The 15,568-nt window shown below is 57.5% G+C and overlaps 1 protein-coding gene across 1 annotated transcript in view; it reads left to right on the forward strand.

Moving 5' to 3' along the window:
* PHKA2 (phosphorylase kinase regulatory subunit alpha 2) overlaps positions 1-14,285 on the forward strand; it is a 72,328-nt gene extending 58,043 nt beyond the window's left edge. Inside the window, exons 21-33 of the mRNA XM_062182918.1 lie at positions 517-650; positions 1,375-1,531; positions 2,311-2,390; positions 2,581-2,659; positions 2,752-2,881; positions 3,451-3,552; positions 6,167-6,285; positions 6,945-6,974; positions 8,297-8,347; positions 9,877-10,047; positions 11,503-11,556; positions 12,179-12,379; positions 12,980-14,285. Coding sequence (XP_062038902.1) covers positions 517-650; positions 1,375-1,531; positions 2,311-2,390; positions 2,581-2,659; positions 2,752-2,881; positions 3,451-3,552; positions 6,167-6,285; positions 6,945-6,974; positions 8,297-8,347; positions 9,877-10,047; positions 11,503-11,556; positions 12,179-12,379; positions 12,980-13,150 — 1,479 coding nt within the window. The 3' untranslated portion in view covers positions 13,151-14,285. The remainder of the gene's footprint in view (positions 1-516; positions 651-1,374; positions 1,532-2,310; positions 2,391-2,580; positions 2,660-2,751; positions 2,882-3,450; positions 3,553-6,166; positions 6,286-6,944; positions 6,975-8,296; positions 8,348-9,876; positions 10,048-11,502; positions 11,557-12,178; positions 12,380-12,979) is intronic.
* The last annotated feature ends 1,283 nt before the right edge of the window (positions 14,286-15,568 follow it).

Here is a 15,568-nt window from a genome sequence, read left to right on the forward strand (position 1 = left end):
GCCAGTATACACGTGTAGATAGGGGACACGCAGCGCCGGCCCTTCCTGACGCTGGCCTTCCAGGGACAGGAGGGCTGGGGGAGGCCAGGATCCCACAGCATCCAGACGGGAGGCTTCCACCGTAAGACATAGGGATGCTTTGAAGGGACAAACCCTCCTGGTGAGGCTCAGAGGTGCCAGGAGCACCCACGGCTTTGGCAAAATGCACAGGGATCCATCCTTCCTCCCTCCCACCCTCTGCCCCGACCCCCACCCTGTCCAGTGATAACTGCTGTAGATTTCTGACACCAGAGGTTAGCCTTGTTTAACTTCACATAAATGTGAACCTGTTTAGTCCCATCTCTTGTGAACACTGTCCAACACGGCGATTCACTGATCAAAAGCAGCCTATAAATAAGAAGGGACAAGAGAGTCACTGACAAACTGGAGCGCAGCACAGGTTCAGAGGAGCAGGCTGGCTTTCAAAGTTCTTTCCCATGCTCAGCTCCCTCCCCTGCTTTTCCACTGTGTGGCCAGGATCCCGAAGGTGACTGCCACTGGCCCAAAGACGAGCGAGGCGACGTGGACTGCGAGAGGCTGGTGGAGCAGCTGAAGGACTGCTGCACCCTGCAGGACCAGGCAGACATCCTGTACATCTTGTATGTGCTCAAGTGAGTCTCAGTGCCCTCAGGCTGCTGTAGCAGGGCACCCATACCCGGATGGCTCACCTACCCGGAACTGTCAGTCCTGGACGCTGGGAAATCCAACATCCAGGCAGACTCGGCGTCTGAGGGCCCACTTTCTCATCGGCAGTGCCCTCCAGCCGTGTCCTCACATGGTGGGGCTGGTGAGCTCGGCCCTTTGGGGCTTTTTATAAAGGCACAAATCCCACTCGTGAGGGCTCTGCCCCGGGACCTCACCACTTCCTGGAGGCCCCGCCTCCTAATACCCCTACCTTGGGGGTTGGGATTTCAACATAGGAGCTACAGGGGAGCAGAGGCATCCAGGCTGCAGCAGTAAGTTTATGGCCTTCACCGGGCCCAGCTTCCAAGTCTCGAGTCTTTCACGGGCTTGTTGGCATTCTAACAAGTCTGGGTTAGGACGATCATCACCCAGATTAGCCAGGCCCACCACTAGCAAGGCCGCCATCCCCTCCTCCACGGCTAACACCGGCCTCCCGGGATGAGAGGGCTAGGGGAGGCCAGGATCCCACAGTGTCCCATTATTAAACCTCCATGTCTAGAGACCTAGGGGTGGGATGCTTCAGTAGGCTCTAACCCTGAGACTCAGAGGCTCTGGAGTGGCTAAGGCCTTGGCCAAGTGGACAGTGATCCATCCTTCTCCCTGCCTTTAAACACTCCAGGCCCAATGTCCAGGTGTCTTTCCTCCTGACAGGGGTCCGAGCTGGGACACAGCTCTCTCTGGACAGCACGGGGTCACCGTTCACAACCTCCTCAGTGAGCTCTACGGGAAAGCTGGCTTGAACCAGGAGTGGGGTCTGATTCGCTACATCTCAGGCCTGCTCAGGAAGAAAGTGGAGGTCCTGGCTGAGGTAGAGCAACGGTGCCAGCCGGGCTGTCCGTTTGTCCTCCCTAGCCCCATGTCCCCTCCTCTTACTTCCGACCTTCTGGTCACCGAAGCTCGAGGCAAGCGCCTCTCATTTGCAAGGGAAGCAGTTATTTCCTCTAGAGCTGTGCAAGGCCTCCTCTGCTGACCTCCCACTGCTTTGGGGAGGTGAACACAGGGAAGAAAACTCAAGTTGATTATTCTAGTCTTCCCTAGCTGGAGAAGGAAGCTTCTCCAGAAATCAAATGAAAGCACACTGGGGCCTGGCATCCTCTTGGAGTGTTCATATTTTCACACTTGCACAGCACAATGATCATTAATATTCACAGCCCTGAGGCCCTGCAAAATTCACACCACTAAGACAGTAAGGTCCAGTGTGATGGCAAGGTGATGGTATCTCATCACATGATCAATGGCGAAGCTGGCGACTTAGGAATAGGACGTGGCCATTAACTTGCCATCGCTGTCTTGGACACACCCCTGCCTTGTTGAGTAGCAAAGGGTCCACCATGGTAGCTCCAATGCATGGGCAGTCAGTGGCCTACTGTTGGGCTCTGCAGAGCCCGTCAGACTCCACAGGGGGATAGAGATCACAGGCACCCAGCCCTGCCTGGGCTGCTCAGTCCATGGTCTAGGTGTGGATTTTGAAATAAAGGACAAGATGAGCCGTGGCATTCATGAAGGCAGACTTATGGTCTTGTTGGCCATGACCCACCTTCCCTCATCAGCTTTGCATCTCCCTCACTGCTTCCCCCAAACACACAGGCCTGCGCTGACCTGCTCTCCCACCAGAAGCAGCTCACAGTGGGCCTGCCACCCGAGCCTCGCGAGAAGACCATCTCTGCGTAAGTGCCCCGCCCCGGGATGTCAGGTTCTGGGGGGAGCCGTGGGACCTCCTCGGTGCTCTCTGCTGTCCAGGAGGGGCTTCTGAAAGCTGTCACGTGGGCAAAGTGAGACTCTCCCATGGAGGCTGAGGAGGCGCCGCCCCGAGGCGCCTCCTCTGTCTGCGACCCCCCCCCCCCACCTCCTTCCTAGGCCCCTTCCCCCAGAGGAGCTCACCCAGCTCATCTATGAGGCCAGCGGAGAGGACATCAGCATCGCGGTCCTCACCCAGGTCAGGGGCCTGCGTGGGAGGGGTGGGGGCTCGGCCAGGGCCTCAGCCCCATCGGGTGGCTGAAGCTCTGTGCTCCTGTGTGCCCGCGCCAGGAGATTGTGGTTTACCTGGCCATGTACGTCAGGGCCCAGCCCAGCCTCTTCGTGGAGATGCTCAGACTCCGGATTGGACTGATCATTCAGGTGATGGCCACGGAGCTGGCAAGGAGCCTCAACTGCTCAGGTAAGCAGCTTCGGCTCCACCCGGCCCCAGCGGTCGTGGTGCATACTCGCTCGGACGGGAAGCCCCGCTAGCATTTTCAGAACCAGGCTTCCCCCTCTTCAGTGAGCTGGGGCTTCCCCAACTGCTTTCATGGAGCTGTAGCTCCCCATCAGGCCATGCGGCTTAGGGTGAAGTTCACGGTCAGGGAGGACGCAGCACTAGTGATTCCTCCAGGACTCAAGAGCGAACCTTGCACCTTGCACCTGGTATTCCAGCTCCTTACTCCCGATTGTCCTTGCTGCGAGATGCCTTACCCCATTTATAAACCCCTCCCCTGGGAGAAACAACCAGTTTAAGTAGAAAAGTCAGTTGCAAGATGCATCACCACATCGGGCGTTGGCAGCATGGGAAAGTTAGGTATCAAACAATTAAGCGCTTGGAGTCCCTGAGGGTCAGTGCGCGTCAGCACCAAGGCCAAGGTGAAGGAATCCTGAGCTGGCTTGCCACAGCACCCTGTCACCCCGCCTCCGGCCCCCGAAGCTGCCTCCCCCAGCGACTGGCTGGGAAGCTCACGAGGTGTTTGTCTTTAGGAGAAGAAGCCTCTGAAAGTTTGATGAACCTCAGCCCTTTCGATATGAAAAACCTCCTGCACCACATCCTTAGCGGCAAAGAGTTCGGCGTCGAAAGAAGCAGTGAGTACACGCTGGTCCCTCTGCCTCGTGCCTGCAGATCAGCACGTAAACTAGAGCCGTGAGGCACGAGCAGTGTGCAAGTGAGAGGTTCCGACGTGACTCGGAGGGCTGGGGCCCAGGCTCAAGGTGTCCGCTTCTGGGGCTTCGAGATGGCCAGCACAGGTTTGCTGGGCAAGCGTTGCTTCCACGTGGTGGAGTGGCACACGGGCACCCTGTGCACACCTTGCTCTCCCTCTGGCCCTAAGTACCAAGCACCATCACCTATGCTCAGGTGTCATGTATGTGGGGTGTGTGTGTGTGTACGTGTTGGAAGCAGGGGTCACCTGGAGTGTCAGGACCTAAGGGCCATCCTTCCAAATCACCCAAGTGACCTGCCCTTGGTTTCGAGTCAAAGCCTTGAGCCAAGTTCCTTTACGTCTGCCCAGTGTTGCTCGCTCAGCTTCGCCTCAGCGCCAGAGCCCTGCTCAGTGCTAGCAAATCGATTCACCGAGGCCTGGGCGCGATTCTTGTTCTCTGATGCCCCCGATTGTAACTGAAGCAGTGATCATGTTTCTTCCTCCTAAAAAGGCTCAATGACTTGCAAACACATGGGTGAGTTCATTTCAGCAAGCCAAAGGGATGCACTGGCGGCAGGGGGGGTCATTCCCTTAGTAAGGACATCGGGTCCGCAGTATTTTCCCCCAGTGTGCCAGCCACAGACAGCCTGTGCCGTGCAATCAGATGTGCCTGGCGCTTGTCTTTTGCAGAGGGAGCGGCACCGCAGCCACTTTCCAAAAGTAATTCCCAGTTCTCGCCAGTGCACGCTCCTTGAAATGGAAATAGACGAGATCAATATTTCATGTGTGCTGCTGATCGTGATGGTGTGCGTGGTTTGACACAGATAATTACCAAGACTTTGTCAGTAGCTGGAACACGGCAGCTGCCTTGGAGAATGGGACTCAAGCGAGTCACGTCATCGGGAAGCCTGAACTGGGTCCGAGGACGAACGAGGACAGGAGACATGCCATCTTAAAGACCCAACATCATTTCGTAGTTGTCCCTTGTGACCATTCAGTTTTCCCAAGTCAAATAGGCTTAGAATGCGGATGAAACCCATAGATGCAGATGTATTCCCAGCGAGTGCCCCGCCCAGGCAGGCCCTCCTGAGTGTCCCAGGCCCCGCTGGAGTTCCGCTTTCCACTTTTCTGCTGTCCCCTCTCCCTCCGGGGCCGATTGTCCAGTCCCCTTTGTGGATTCCTCCGTCTCCATTGTCTTTTCAATGTTGGCGTCCCTGGGTTCCATACTTGTCACTACCTCCCCTGGGCCATGCTATCTACTCTCAGGGTTTCAGTAGAATGGGGCGGGAAGGGGCCTTCAAGCTGAGCCTCCCAAGGGGAGGAGCCAGGACAGCCGGGAACAGCGAGTGCCTACACGGTGCAGCTGGCCTGGAAGTGGGAGCTAAGAAGTGCAGGTAGGGCTCCAGCCAGCGGAGCTTCACGTGGCTCCAGGGGGACTGTTGGGCTTTATCCTGAAGACACGGCTAGGCCTGGGAGGATTCCTGTGAGCAGTGACGGGGTCACTCCTGCCTTTTAAGAATGATCACTGTGACCCTAATAGAGATGCCTGCTCACGGAGGATTGGACTGGAGACCGGCGAATATCCCTAGGAAGCGAGGGGGTGGTGTCCCGGGGTGGTGGAGGAGAGCTTCCTTGTCCTGCTGGGTCAGCAGCAGCGCCAGCCGCTGCCCTGCATCCAGCTCTGCCCATCTGGCTCTCCCTTCACTCCCTTCTCCAGTCCAGGCTCTCCATCATACCAAATGCCCCTCTACCTCCGTGTCATGTCATACCTCAGCCCTCGGGCCTGGGCAGCCTCTCCTCCCTGCACTGCTCCAGCACGGAACTCTGCCCCTGTTGGCCCCGGGCACCAAGCCTGTCACTCAGCCCATGATCGCAGCCCCTGGTACCCGAGTTGGAAACACATTCCCTGGGTCACGTGGCGCTGGGGACAGAACCCAACAAGCTTGGCGTGGGGTCCTACATCTTAGTCATGACACACCCTCTTGAAAATTCCTAGGAAGATTGAGTGTATTGTTATATGAAATCAAACACCATGCAGTCATTAGGACACAACGTGATAGAATATTTAATGCCACAGACATTCGTGACTTGTGAAGTACAGAAAGCCGGGTCACAGGACTCCAGATTTCTAAACACATGAGCTAGGCACATAGCTGTGACATGTACATCCAAATGCAGCGATTCTGTTTAAGGTTAAAAACATACAGAGTCAGAGAAAGCAAGCTGGGAAAATAAACAGATGTCAGTTCTGGTTTCCTTAGTGAGGTGGTCTAGGCTTGCCATAAGAAAGGTGTGCTTTTGGATAAGTAAAATGTTGTTTTTAAAAAACCTATCAAATCTCATCAAGGGATCTATGGCCTCCGTGCATGCTACTGCGGTGACATTGCATTTTCATACACGCCATCAAGAGCCACAGGGCGAGCCCGTGCTGGCAAGGCCCTGACCAGGCGTTCTTGATCGAGTGTATGAGATGCAGATCCCAAACCAGTGCCATTTTTCCTGCCTTGGAGCGAGCAGCCTCTGGTTCCAAAGGCCCACACGTGTGTGTTTCCCTCCAGTGCGCCCTATCCACTCCTCCGCATCCAGCCCTGCCATCTCCATCCACGAGGTAGGACATACTGGAGTCACCAAAACGGAGAGGAGTGGCATTAACAGGCTGAGGAGCGAGATGAAACAGGTAAGGAAAGCGCCTCGGAGGCGGGATGTCCCTTCTGCCCTGGCACCCAAACACACCTGGTACCCACATAGGCACCCCAGAGCCACTGGTGTGCACCTGCACCCACACATCTTTGACCTTAATGTCATGTTACAGGAATGTTCTAGAACATCCCCTTGTCCGTGTTGGCCTCTATACCACTTCAAGAGAACAGTCATACAAAAACCAACTGAATCGCCTTGCTCTCAACTATGTCCCTCCAATGCAATGGCTAACAGGCTCTGCAAATAGGCTGGAATGCCGGCGATGGCTGGACCCTCCACCTCCTACAGGCCTCTTTTCTATGTTGTTTGATTCACAAAAGTCCTTTGGAGCTGACCCCACAGCACTAGCACTCAACATCTTTGCAGCATTAGCGTGCCAGGTACTGTGCTAGGACTGGATCACGAGCCACAGTGGGAAGCAGTTTCCTTCTTGTGCCCTAAAGCGAGAAGTGCACTTCGACGTCCTCCTCCATTTCTCATGTGCTGGTCAGGACCCACTAGCGGCAGTCTGCAGAGCACTAACGGGTCACCCCCTGCCGCGTGACCACACTGTCCTGCACTGTTAGAGGCCGACAGAAAGAGTGTCCTTGACTCAGAGCTGGGTTTGTTCATTTCCTCATTTTTTTCCACTTTCAGATGACCAGGCGATTTAGCGCTGATGAACAGGTGAAGTGTTTTTCCTTGCTTTGTCCTTTGCTATGTGGGCTTCCTGTTCTTTCTGCACCGGATGCGGAAAGCAAGGCTGTGCACATGCAGAACATGAGTGTGTGGGGGAAGGTTCTCATTGGACTGGCGGCAGGGGGCGGGGGTGCTCCACAGGCTGTGGCCGACAGAGAGCCGGACGCCAACACAGGAGAAATGACCTTGTCCCTTGCCTTAAAAGGATAAAGTCCACTAAGCCAACTCTTGGCTTTGCAGGATATTTTGCCAAAGAGCTGTTCCAGGCTCTGCCCCAGTGGGAGTGTTTTTAAAAGAGCTCCTAACTAGGACAGTTAGCAGGGGGAGCTGTGCTCAACTCCTCTCGTCCACAGATGGCGTGGCAAGCTTAACCATGCAAAGGAAAAAGCCCTGGGACGCCTTTCTTTTCTCACCTTGTCACATCCTCATCCTCCCTCCAGAGACTTGGGGTCACATTGCTAATGAGTTGACGTCCCGTGATGACCTGTCCTGCAGATTTCACAAGTTGTCCAAGAGGAAGACATACTTGCTCTCATTCTAATTCATGCTCTTTACAAGAAGCTGACTGTGTAAACATCTTCCTACGCCAGCCACTCGGTGGCACCGTCACTCTGGTTACCCACATCCCAAGAGCCTGCCCAGGGCTGAACATGGGTGGCTCCTTCTGCCTCCTCCATGCTGTGCCTGTGCACTGTGGGAGACAGAATGATCACCTTTCTTTGATGGGTTTGCGTTCGATCAGCCAGTACAGGTTCTGTATTTGGCCACTTTTGTCAAGGAAACGTATTCTCTGGAAAATGTAATAGGTGCCACAGCATTTTAAGTTGCTCCTCGTTTTTGCAGAAATACCCTGTCTATAGGACATTAGCCCCGTGCAAGTTAAAGGAACATTCTAGATTTTTGATGAGGAAGGGTATCAGCCCAGTCACATGTGTTCACTCTATAAAAATATCAAATGCCTGCTAGGTGCCAGGTGTCAGGGCCAGATACGGATATTTTAGTCGTCCGTAGATTTTCTCAGCTCAGCACCAAGTTGTTAGCGTTTGGGGACTTTGGAAGATAGCATCCCAACACGAAACGCCCTCACATACCGCTGGGGTCTCACGACGTCTACTGGCTGAGGACACACTCGACCCGGGGAAGCCCAGGGCTCTGCCACAGCCACCTCCAAGGCTGGATTTGCGGGTTCTGGGCGGGAACTGCTGCGTGCCCGCCCCCTTCCGCTGCGTGTGTTTGCTGTGGCTGTTCCTCTCTGCTCACGCCCCTCCGTGTCACCGCACATGACCGAGTCCTTTCTTTTTCTTTCCTAGTTCTTTCCTGTGAGCCAGACGGTATCTAGCAGCGCGTACTCCAAGTCTGTGGTAAACCGCTTGCCGTAACCCTTGCGTCTCCCTGGCCCCTGCTGGGACCGCCCGAGTGCCACGGTGGCCCCCCACCTCCTCCCTAGCCGCAGAGGATCGGAGCAGGGTTAGGGTGTCTTCCCGACGCCCGTAGTCTCCTCTGAAAGTCGAGAAATAGGACCCGAAAATCCTTGAGTCGAGCCGTGCTGTCCACACCAAGCTGTCGGTTCCTCGCTGCTCAGCGCAGAAGCCCCGGGAGTGGTTCTGCGCCTTGTGTGGTGCGCAGGCAAATCCGCCTCTTCCAAACGAGGAGGAGAGATCAGCTGAGTCATTGATGAGTGCGGCTGTAATTACTTTTATTTGGATCTAATTGTTGCCTTATTTAAATGGCAGTAATGAGCCCAGTGGAATAGTGCAGCCTAACTGCTTTTCAAAATAAGATCTCTGGAAGCCCAAACGCACGCAGGGAGGACCCCTGCCGGCTGCCCTGCTAGTGTGCCTCGGGTTTCTGGGTCTCCGGTTCGTGTTCAGACCTTTGATACTTGCTTTGAGTGCCAAATAGCCCAGAACAAAGATACGTGTAGAGATGAAGGGGAGCCATCTAGGGCAAGACAGCAGGCTTGAGGGGACCCAGGGGGAGCCCCACTTCCTGACCCAGTCTCCAGTCCCCACTGGGCATCTCTCGGAGCTGCCTTGTAGCAGCTTCTCCCGCGCGCAGGCCAGAAGGGTGAAGAGGTAAAAGGAAAGATGCCTTCCTCCCTCACCTCTCAAAGCCCCTGTTCCCAGCCTGGAGGCAGCTAGGGCCCCCCACTGCCCCCAGCAGGATAAAGCCCGGCACCAGGAAAGCAGGATTAGAAAGGGTGGGTGGCCACACTGCAACTCCTCACCATTCTGTGTGCCCTTAGCTTCAGCTCCCTACTCCTGGGGGTGTTGTGTTCTGTGGCACCCATGCCCCGGAGAGGGGCCTGTCACTTCTCCGTGATCCTGCATGAGTGGGCACTGTGCCACCTCTCCTGGGCTGAGAGTGCTCTGCAGAGGTTCACCTGCCCCCAGGGCCTGGTGTCACCCCGAACTCTCCTGTAGTGGAGCAGCCGGCACAGAGGTGGCTGCCCCAGGAGCGCTGGGCACAGCCCGGCGTGCTCTAGGGGTGGTGCTCCTTCGTTTGGTGAGGACTCACCAGCTGCTTGCACCTGCAAGCCTGAGGCTAGGCCAAGTTAGGATAGGGGCCACACAGGCTGCCCAAGTTGGACACAGCAGCACTCTGCCCCAGAGCCATGCCCCCACCTGCTCGGCCCCGTCCTGGGCAGCCGGACTCCTTTCGCTGCTGTGGCACCTCTGGGGGTGAGGAGGAACACATACAGGAAGTCAGGTAGCCAACCACAGCCCGAGAGGTTCAGCCAGCGTCCAGAAAGGGCCCAGATGGAACTGCGCTCCTCTTGGGGCCATGGGCCCCAACGCTTCCACCGGCCACCCATCCCCTGGGGCACTGCCGAGTGGCCAGCGGGCCCGAGAGGCTGCTGCAGGCCACGTGCCGTCCGTCTGTCTTGCAGAGGTCCAGCACCCCGTCCTCGCCCACGGGCACGTCCTCGTCAGACTCAGGAGGACATCACATCGGCTGGGGGGAGCGGCAGGGCCAGTGGCTGCGCAGGCGGCGGCTGGACGGAGCCATCAATAGGGTCCCCGTGGGCTTCTACCAGAGGGTGTGGAAGATCCTTCAGAAGGTGAGCGTGCGGTGCCCCCTCCCCGCTCCCTGCCCCTGCGAGGTGGCGGCACCCAGGTAGCAGGCGGCACCCGGCCACAGGAGCACAGACACAGCCTGTAGCCTCGAGCGGCTCAGAACGGTGGCTGCCACACACACGAGGCAGCTGTGGCATCCACGTGTGCATGATTGGGCCCCTGCTGGGCCCGAAAACAGATACAAGGGTTTCCCATCAGCCCAGGGTCCCTGGTGCCCTGAAGGCACAGCCTCTTCTCAACCCTGGGCTACCTCTGCTCCCCAGCCTGGACCCCACTCCCTGTAGCCAGCCGCCCACTGCTAGGGCCATCAGGTAGGGTTGTGTTTCCCATGGGCCTGGAGGCCATTCCTTTTACCAGAGGTCATCATGGGCCCTGATGTGAAGTGGCACAGCCAGACTGCACAGCACGCACCTGAGCGCCTGTCACCAGGAGCAGACAGCGTGGGAGATGTCCCGTCAGCCCCAGACCATCCTGGCCTCTCCCTGGGCCCCAGCAGAGCTCATCTCGCCTCCTGTGTGGAGGGATACTATGTCCCTGTTAAGGTTTTTGCCTCTAAACTCATGTCACAGGAGAGAGAACGCGGTCTCAAATGAGCGCCTGCTACCTACCCCTTCCCCCGGCACCACGCACAGGGTCAGTGGGCTGGCCTGGAGCCTGTGGCCGCTCTGTTTTGTGGGACCTGAGCTCTTCCGTATGCCTCCCCAGAGCAGGCCATGCCCACGGGGCAGCCGGACTCCTGGGGCCCACAGAGGCCGCTGCCGGCCCGGCCACTGAGGGTTCCAAGGTGGCCAATTAGACCAGAACAAAGTGCTCCTAGATCTCCCTGCTCTTCCTGGGCCATCACACGTTTCCACCCAGCCTGGCGCTGGCTCAGTACCAAGACGCTTTTTGTGATGAAAAAGCGGCGCTTTGTGTTGAGCCGGCTCATGAGATCCATGTGCATGGCGGTGCCGGTGCCGGTGCGGGTGCACGAGCGGGTCTGTGTGTGTGTGCGCGTGAGTCTTTTGTGATTGGTGCTTATTATAGAAACCGTAAAAATAGATGCCTGCAAAGGCACGGAAGCGTCACTTCACCAGCAGGAGGCATGAAAGTCTCCCTTCATTATGGCACCAAAGGGGACCTGGCAGCCGCCGGGGCCTGGTTGCCAAGCGAAGGCAGAGCCTCTGGGGAGGACTCGGCAGCTCCCTCGGGCATTGTTCGCCGCGCGATCTCAAAGACGCCTGCTGCTTCCCCTCGAATTGTTCTGCAGAAGACAGCCTGTGGGCCGTGAGAACAAGCTCTCTAAAAATAACGCTGACAGTCTGGTGTGTTCCAGCCCTCGTGCAGGCTTCCAGGGCAGGGAGAATTGGGGGTGTGCGCACGCGTGAGCCCGAGTGTGCACACATGTGCACGCTTGTGACCACGTTCTGCAATCTGACCGAGCTCTGTTCTGCCTCCAGTGCCACGGTCTCTCCATCGATGGCTATGTCCTCCCATCCTCGACAACCCGAGAGGTATGATGGGAAAAACCCAAACCCTGGGCTCACCCTGGTGCTGTGTGTCCTGCTCTGACCCGCAGGCTCCCCCTCCAACTTGTGAGGCATGCACAGCCACTTCTAAGGTCTCATCTAGCTTCACCTTTTCCGCCTTCTCCACCCGAGAGATGGCATTTGTATCAAGAGCTTTAGGTTTGCCCGAGACCCGACTGCTCCACTGAGAGGGGCGGCACACTCTAAGCGGCGCCTGCTAGGCCCACACGCAGCCGCCTCGGGCCCCTTTTCCCAGCTGAAGGCACTCATCTTCCCTGCCTTATTTGCCTCTCCCGTTTTAGAAGTGGATTTTTCAAATCCAAGTTTCACCCAGCCCAAGGCACCTTTATGCCACAAGGGCTAAGAAATGCTTCCTGCTCGCTGGAAGTCACAATCCAGTGGAGTGGGTCAAGTAGGCTAGGGCAAGGCCAGCTAACTCCCAGAGGGGAGTGCGCCCCACCCGCTGCCAGCAGTTAGCAAAGCTGCCAGAGGAGGGGCAGCGTTTGGGCCAAGTGCAGGCCCCACGCGGCGCTGCTCAGCGCCGGTCACAGACAGGCCCCGTCTATTCTGTCTCACTGCTGGCTGCCCGCCCATCTCCCTTTGGCAGATGACCCCACAGGAGATCAAGTTTGCTGTCCACGTGGAGTCGGTGCTGAACCGCGTGTCCCAGCCCGAGTACCGGCAGCTGCTAGTGGAAGCCATCATGGTGCTGACGCTGCTCTCAGACACAGACATGGAGAGCATCGGGGGCATCATCCACGTGGACCAGATCGTGCAGATGGCCAATCAGCTGTTCCTGCAGGAGCAGGTGGGCGCACCCAGCCCCGCCCACTCACCTCACAGCCAAGGCACGCGCGTGCACAGGCGGGCTTGCCAGGCTGGCTGGCATTTCTCTGTTAAGGCTGGAGGTTCCGCGTCCAGTGGGGACGAATACACTCGAATGAGGAAAATGTCATCACAGATGTCAAAAAAATGTCAACCATTTGGTTAGAAAATGGCACAGCAGCCACTTGTGAACCCTGGAGACCTTTGGGCATGGACAGGCCTGTCGCAGTATGGGTTTCAGTGCCACCAGCACCACTTGCTATGGGCATGGTGCCCTGAGGAAACCATTTACCCTGTATGCAAGAAATCAAGTTAGGTGAAGCTCTCTGTGGTCAGTGCTGAGCTCTCTCATTGTAGTCAGCACAGGCCTGTGAGAACACAGCCCAGTGCAGGGTGGGGGTGGGGGGCAGAATGTCAGAATGTCACCCAGGCAGCTCCACGCCCCCACCCTGCAATCAGAGCTCGTGGCCCAGGTCCCCGGCAACCTCCACGTCTGCTGTGCGGACCGCCTCCGACACACAAGGGTGGTGGTGGTGGTAGTGGAGCAAATCTGCTCATGCTTCCACTCCGTCTTCTCCTGCAGATATCCACCGGAGCCATGGACACCCTGGAGAAAGACCAAGCCACAGGGATCTGCCACTTCTTTTACGACAGTGCCCCGAGCGGGGCTTACGGCACGATGACCTACCTAACGAGAGCGGTGGCTTCTCACCTGCAGGAGCTGCTGCCCAGCTCGGGCTGCCAGACGCAGTAAGGTCTCACTTGTGAAGGTGACCACCCCGTCACTTGTCCCTAGACCCCCTGGGCCACCACAGAAGCACGCCCCATCAGAAACAAGTGCTGGAAGGTGATGGCAGCCCTCCACCTAGGCCAATGCACGAGTTCGGCACCGAGAGCCCAGAGCAATCCTGGGCTCCCTGCAGAGGAGCGCCCTGGGCTCAGTGTTCTAGGTCCATTTTGCTGCGACATTTGTCATAGCATCTGGTCTCGTGGACTGAGGAGGAATTGGGATCGGCTGTAGCAGGGAGGTACAGAAATAGGCTGTGAGCTAGTGACACATCCTCAAGACGGAGGGATCCTTCCAGCGGCAATAGCAAGACAAGCAAAGACCTCGACGAAGGGCTCACCTTCACAGGATGCAGTCCGGCTGCGGACCACGCGGCTTACCAAATAGAACTCTCGGCTTTCTGTGGCATCGCGCTCCTTGTGCCTTGCTTTCTTAGCCTCTCATTCCACTGCTGTGGCGTCTGTATCAGAGGTCCGTTTTGCTGAGATTTGGAAGATTGTTCCCAGGTAACGTCAGGTCATGGACATCGAGGATTCTAGCCCTGGCTGCCTGTGACCTAGGGCTCACGCCTCCTATGGGCAAAGTCCCACGTCTTCTGTAACGTGGCACAGATCGATGCAAACTGATGGCAGGCAAGGCGCCCACCCTTCTTATAGCCAGGCAAACCGATTTTAGGGCCAGAGCATGTAGGGAGTCCCCCGGGAAGGCCTGGGGTGAGCAGGCTGGCAGGGGGCACCTCCTCTAGGGCTCTGGGCGAGCCACGTGGTGAGAAGCACACGGTGGAGACGCTCTGGGGATGAGTGGCATGTTCCCGCAGACACCGCTTTCCCGAGGAAGCCAGAGGCAGCCCCGGAGGGTGGCCCCTCTCACCACCAGGCTGCCGGGGCAGTGTGCTTAGAGGATGCACAGTCCCGACAGGGTCTGGCCAATCTCTTGCCGGAATCCTGGCGACTGGGGTTTCTGGCCAGGCAGTGTCACCCTTGTGGGAGTGAACAAGCCCAGGAGACCCAGTTTTGCATAGAGAATGAACCTCGAAGACCCATCTTAGACCTGGAAGCTAAAGGCCTTGTTGCCTGGTTCAGAGCGAGGGGCTGGGTCTGCGGCACCTGCCTGGGAAGGGACATGGAGCTGGGGAGGGGGGCCGTGGCTGTGCCTGGCGCCCCCCAGTCAAGCTGCAGTGCCGACTGACAGGAGGGCGGCCCGCCCCGCCTTCCCATGGGCCAGGCGCTGGAGGACGGTCTCGGGGGCGTGCAGGCACCATCCACGTGGGACCTCACCACATCACCCCCGTCCCTTTCCCAACTACAACAGCGTCCTTGCCCGAGGTCCCCCAGAGTCTCACTTTCTGCTGCTTTGGACTTGGGCAGACCCTGCACTTGGGGGCACATTCCAGAACCACGAGGCAGCCCAGGGCACATGCATGGGCGTGGCCAGGAAGCTTGAGGTCTTAGCTCGGGGGCGCTGCTGGCTGCGGGGCTGTAGGGCGACGCCACGACCAGAGCTGCTCTTCCCCATCGCCCAACACTCCGTGGGTCACAGCTCCTGGGTTTGAAGTCAGCATTTCTTTAGCCTTTTGTTGATGTTTAGGGGAGTCTTTAGAAGGAGCCTGACTGACAAGAGTCACAGGGCTGTGCGATTCTGCCCACAGATCCTCGGTGGGTCACGTCACGTAGTACAGCAAGGGTGCAGGCTATCGAAGTGCCTGCTGCTGCTCGGACAGCCTTTGCGCACGCGCACCTCGTGCACAGGCAGGAGGGAGGGCCCTGTGATAAGCAATGCCCCAGGCCCAAGAGCCGCTCTTTTGAAACCTCTTTGAAATGAGATCCTGGAATAGGCCTGCATTTCCACGGGCATCAAGCTGTCAGCTTCAAAGAGGGAGATCAGGCTTCCGAGGCCTGATCCCTTTAGCGAGCAGCTGAGGCCCAGGCTGTGGATAGATGTTTGACGTGCTGGCGGGGGTCCCGCTCCGACACCATGCTCGCCTGGGGGACTCGGGTTCCTTGCTTGTTCAGAGTGGGCCAGGCAGCCGCTGGAACCCGAAGTGGGGCTGGCTCCTTCCTAACACCCGAGAGTGGCAGGTGGCCAGGGGGTGGGGAGGACCCATTTCCTGGCTCCTTGCTCAGAGCCAAGACACTCGTTTGGGGCTTGGCCGAGACAGGAGTTATAAAGTTCTGTCTCACAGGACAAGCCCATGGAGCCAGGGACAAACAATTCTTTAAGTGGCTTCAGTTGGAAGCCGCCGGCTGGCCCATCGGCAGCTCCCCTGGCTTTGACCGGAGGCGAGTTTGTCACCACGGCACTGACATGAACAGCTGTGAACTTGGGCGAGTAAGCGGACCTCTGCATGCTTCAGTTTGCCTGTCTACAAAGTGTATGAAGCTGGGG

Source organism: Lepus europaeus, chromosome X (assembly GCF_033115175.1).
Source record: "Lepus europaeus isolate LE1 chromosome X, mLepTim1.pri, whole genome shotgun sequence".
Classification (NCBI taxonomy): domain Eukaryota; kingdom Metazoa; phylum Chordata; class Mammalia; order Lagomorpha; family Leporidae; genus Lepus; species Lepus europaeus.